This window comes from Schistocerca nitens, chromosome 6 (genome assembly GCF_023898315.1).
Source record: "Schistocerca nitens isolate TAMUIC-IGC-003100 chromosome 6, iqSchNite1.1, whole genome shotgun sequence".
In the NCBI taxonomy this organism is placed as follows: Eukaryota; Metazoa; Arthropoda; class Insecta; order Orthoptera; family Acrididae; genus Schistocerca; species Schistocerca nitens.
In genome coordinates, this window is record NC_064619.1 from 608,557,199 (window position 1) to 608,560,057 (window position 2,859).

Below are 2,859 nucleotides of genomic sequence, written 5' to 3' on the forward strand. Positions count from 1 at the left end.
AACTTAACGAACCACATACCTAGACGGTTTCAATGGGCGGTGGTCACTGTGTCTAACCACATAATATTTTCTCCCTTTACCGCTCAGAGGCCAGTAGTCTCTCTGCCAACCACCTAATTGTTGCCTAAAATGCCGCTAGATGGCAGTGCAGGTCTTCTGCATGAATTTTTGCCGCGTATTCAGAACAACAGTTGATACTTCTTCATTGTTAGCACTGTTCTTGGAAGCAGCGTGCAGTATTCTCTATAGCTCTTCTTTATACGACTATTTTTGGGAAGTAATCGCTTATATTTACGTGTTGAACACACGTAAGTCTACGTGTAATGTAACTTTAAATTGAAATAGAATCTTCCATGTTTTACAGACAAATTGCCGTGTGGTTAGTGCTGCTAACCACCGCCCTTCTGCTCCACCCAGTATATTTTCTTCGCCTCCATCGAATATGTCTAGCCCTAAAGGAATAACTGAGGACGAATGTTACCGAATTTTATTTGAAGAAATATCTTCTAGTGACAGCAGTGTTGACAGTGATGAAAATGACCCCACATTCACGACAAGCTGTGCAAGTTCTAGTCTTGTGTGCAGTCGTGTCGTTCTAAATTTAAGCAGTTGTCTTCATGGAAAGAATCATATTATTTTCATGGACAATTATTTTACATCATATGATCTGTTCAAGGACCTAAAATCCAATGGTGTGTACGCTTGTGGAACAATAAATCCCAGAAGGAAAAACATACCAAAACTCGAGGAGGAAAAGGAACTGGAAAGAGGGGAATTCGATTACAAAATAAGCAATGATAGCATAATAATCTATAGATGGAAAGATAACAGGGCAGTCAACTTGATTTCAACATGTCATTCACCATCAGATGTGTCCACAGTAACTCGAAAAATGAAAGATGGAACAATAACCAATATCACTTGTCCAATTGTGTTGAAAGACTACAATTCCAGTATGAACTATGTGGATAATTTTGATCGACTAGAGTCAGACTATGCTATTGACAGAAAAAGCAAGAAATGGTGGATGAGATTGTTTCTTCACTTTTTAGACTGCAGTGTGACAAACGCTTTCATTATGCACAAAGAAATCGAAATGGAGCAGTTCTCCAATAAAGCCTTCCGTCGAGAGGTGTACAAAAACTCGTTGGCTCCAAAAATAGTAGCAGCTAATTTTGCTTCTGTATCCCATACTAGCATAGCACCCCGGATCAAATCACACAAACCATACGTAGACGAAAGTATTCGCCACAAAAGCAGTAAACAACAACAAATTCACTCCTCATCTAGAAGATGCGCAGTTTGCAGTTCAAAGAAAAATCCAGTGCAAACAGTGTGGATGTGTTCAGTGTGCAAAGTACCTTTGTGTCTGAGAGCAGGCAACAATTGTTTCAAGAGATACCAAGAAAATTAAAAAGTAGTTATTTCAATGTTCAACCACCAAATATCGAATTGTATACTGTAATGGGGTGGTCACCTGTAGTGACCACATTTAATGTTAATATTTTTTTGTTGTTTAAGTGAATTTTTACAGACTCAATGTATGAAACGTGTCAAGACAATCAAACAAACGTGTTACAAGTAAAAGAAATTTGAAATTTGCAAGTAATTTTTCTTGCCTCACTAGCGTAAATTTTAGTAGTGTTTACCTGCCCCTCAAACAGTTAAGTGAGTTTGAAAATGTTGTCATAGTCGGCGCACAAGCCATGGGACACATCTCCGAGGTAGCGATGGAGTGGGGATTTTCCTCTATGATCATTTCACGGGTATACCGCGAATATCAAGACTCCAGTAAAACATCAAATCTCCAACATCGCTACAGTCAGAAAAACATGCTTCGAGAATGGGACCAACAACAACTGAAGACAATCGTTCAACATGAATTGTGCAGACTTGAATGCTAGGCCATCACAGATTTCAATTCTGGGCCATCAACAAGTGTCAGCATGCCAACTATTCAACAAAACATCATCAATATGGGCTTTTGGAGCCGAAAGCCCTCTCGTGTACCCTTGATGACGGCACGATACAAAGCTTTACACCTCATCTGCGCCTGTCAACACTGACATTGGGTTGTCGATAGCTATTCAAGCTGGTGGACGCTCTTTAATAGAGTTCAAGTGATATGGACTCCTGATATTTCTGGATACACCTCTGACATGTGACACGTGCATCCATTCATGTCCACTGTGCATTCCAAACGACTTGGGCATTTCCAGCAGGACAATGCGACACCCACATGTCCAGAATTGCTACAGAGTGGCTCCAGTAACACTATTCTGAGTTTAAACACTTCCGCTGGCCACATTATTGAGAATATCTGGGATGCCATGCAAGGTGTTGTTCATAAGAGATCTCCACACCCTTGTACTCTTAAGGATTTATGGACAGCCCTGCGGGAGTCATGGTGTCAGTTCCCTCCAGCACTATTTCAGACGTTAGTCTTCATGACATGTAGTGTTTCGGTACTTCTGCGTGATCTCGGGGGCCCTATGCGACGCAAGGCAGGTGTACCACTTTCTTTGGCTCTTCAATGTAGAATAAATTCATGTTAACATTGTCTGACATGCGGGAAGAGCCCGGCCAATCAGTACTATTTACCCAGGTATATGTAGATACTGCAAAGAAGAAATGACCAATGTATTTGTGATAATTACATGACTGCTCTTCACAGTCACATGAAGGCACATATGTTCACATGTGTAAAGGTAAGAAAAATGTTTAAAAGTGTACAGTGTAAAGAGCGCAGTTGTTTGTCGATAATAAAGTGGGCTTCTCAGAAACTAAAGTAATGCTATGGTCCAAGTATTTGTGTGTGTGATTTCGTTGTTCATGTCGTGTCACAAATATTTGCTCATG

General features: G+C 40.5%; 1 protein-coding gene across 1 annotated transcript; it reads left to right on the forward strand.

Moving 5' to 3' along the window:
• The first annotated feature begins 442 nt into the window (after window positions 1-442).
• Window positions 443-1,414, forward strand: LOC126263520 (piggyBac transposable element-derived protein 3-like). Its single transcript, XM_049960613.1, has one exon. The coding sequence runs from the start codon at window positions 443-445 to the stop codon at window positions 1,412-1,414; it is 972 nt and encodes a 323-aa protein (XP_049816570.1).
• The last annotated feature ends 1,445 nt before the right edge of the window (window positions 1,415-2,859 follow it).

Coding starts and splice junctions, on each gene's coding strand:
- LOC126263520 (XM_049960613.1), top strand. CDS start 443: ATGTCTAGCCCTAAAGGAATAACTGAGGACGAATGTTACCGAATTTTA.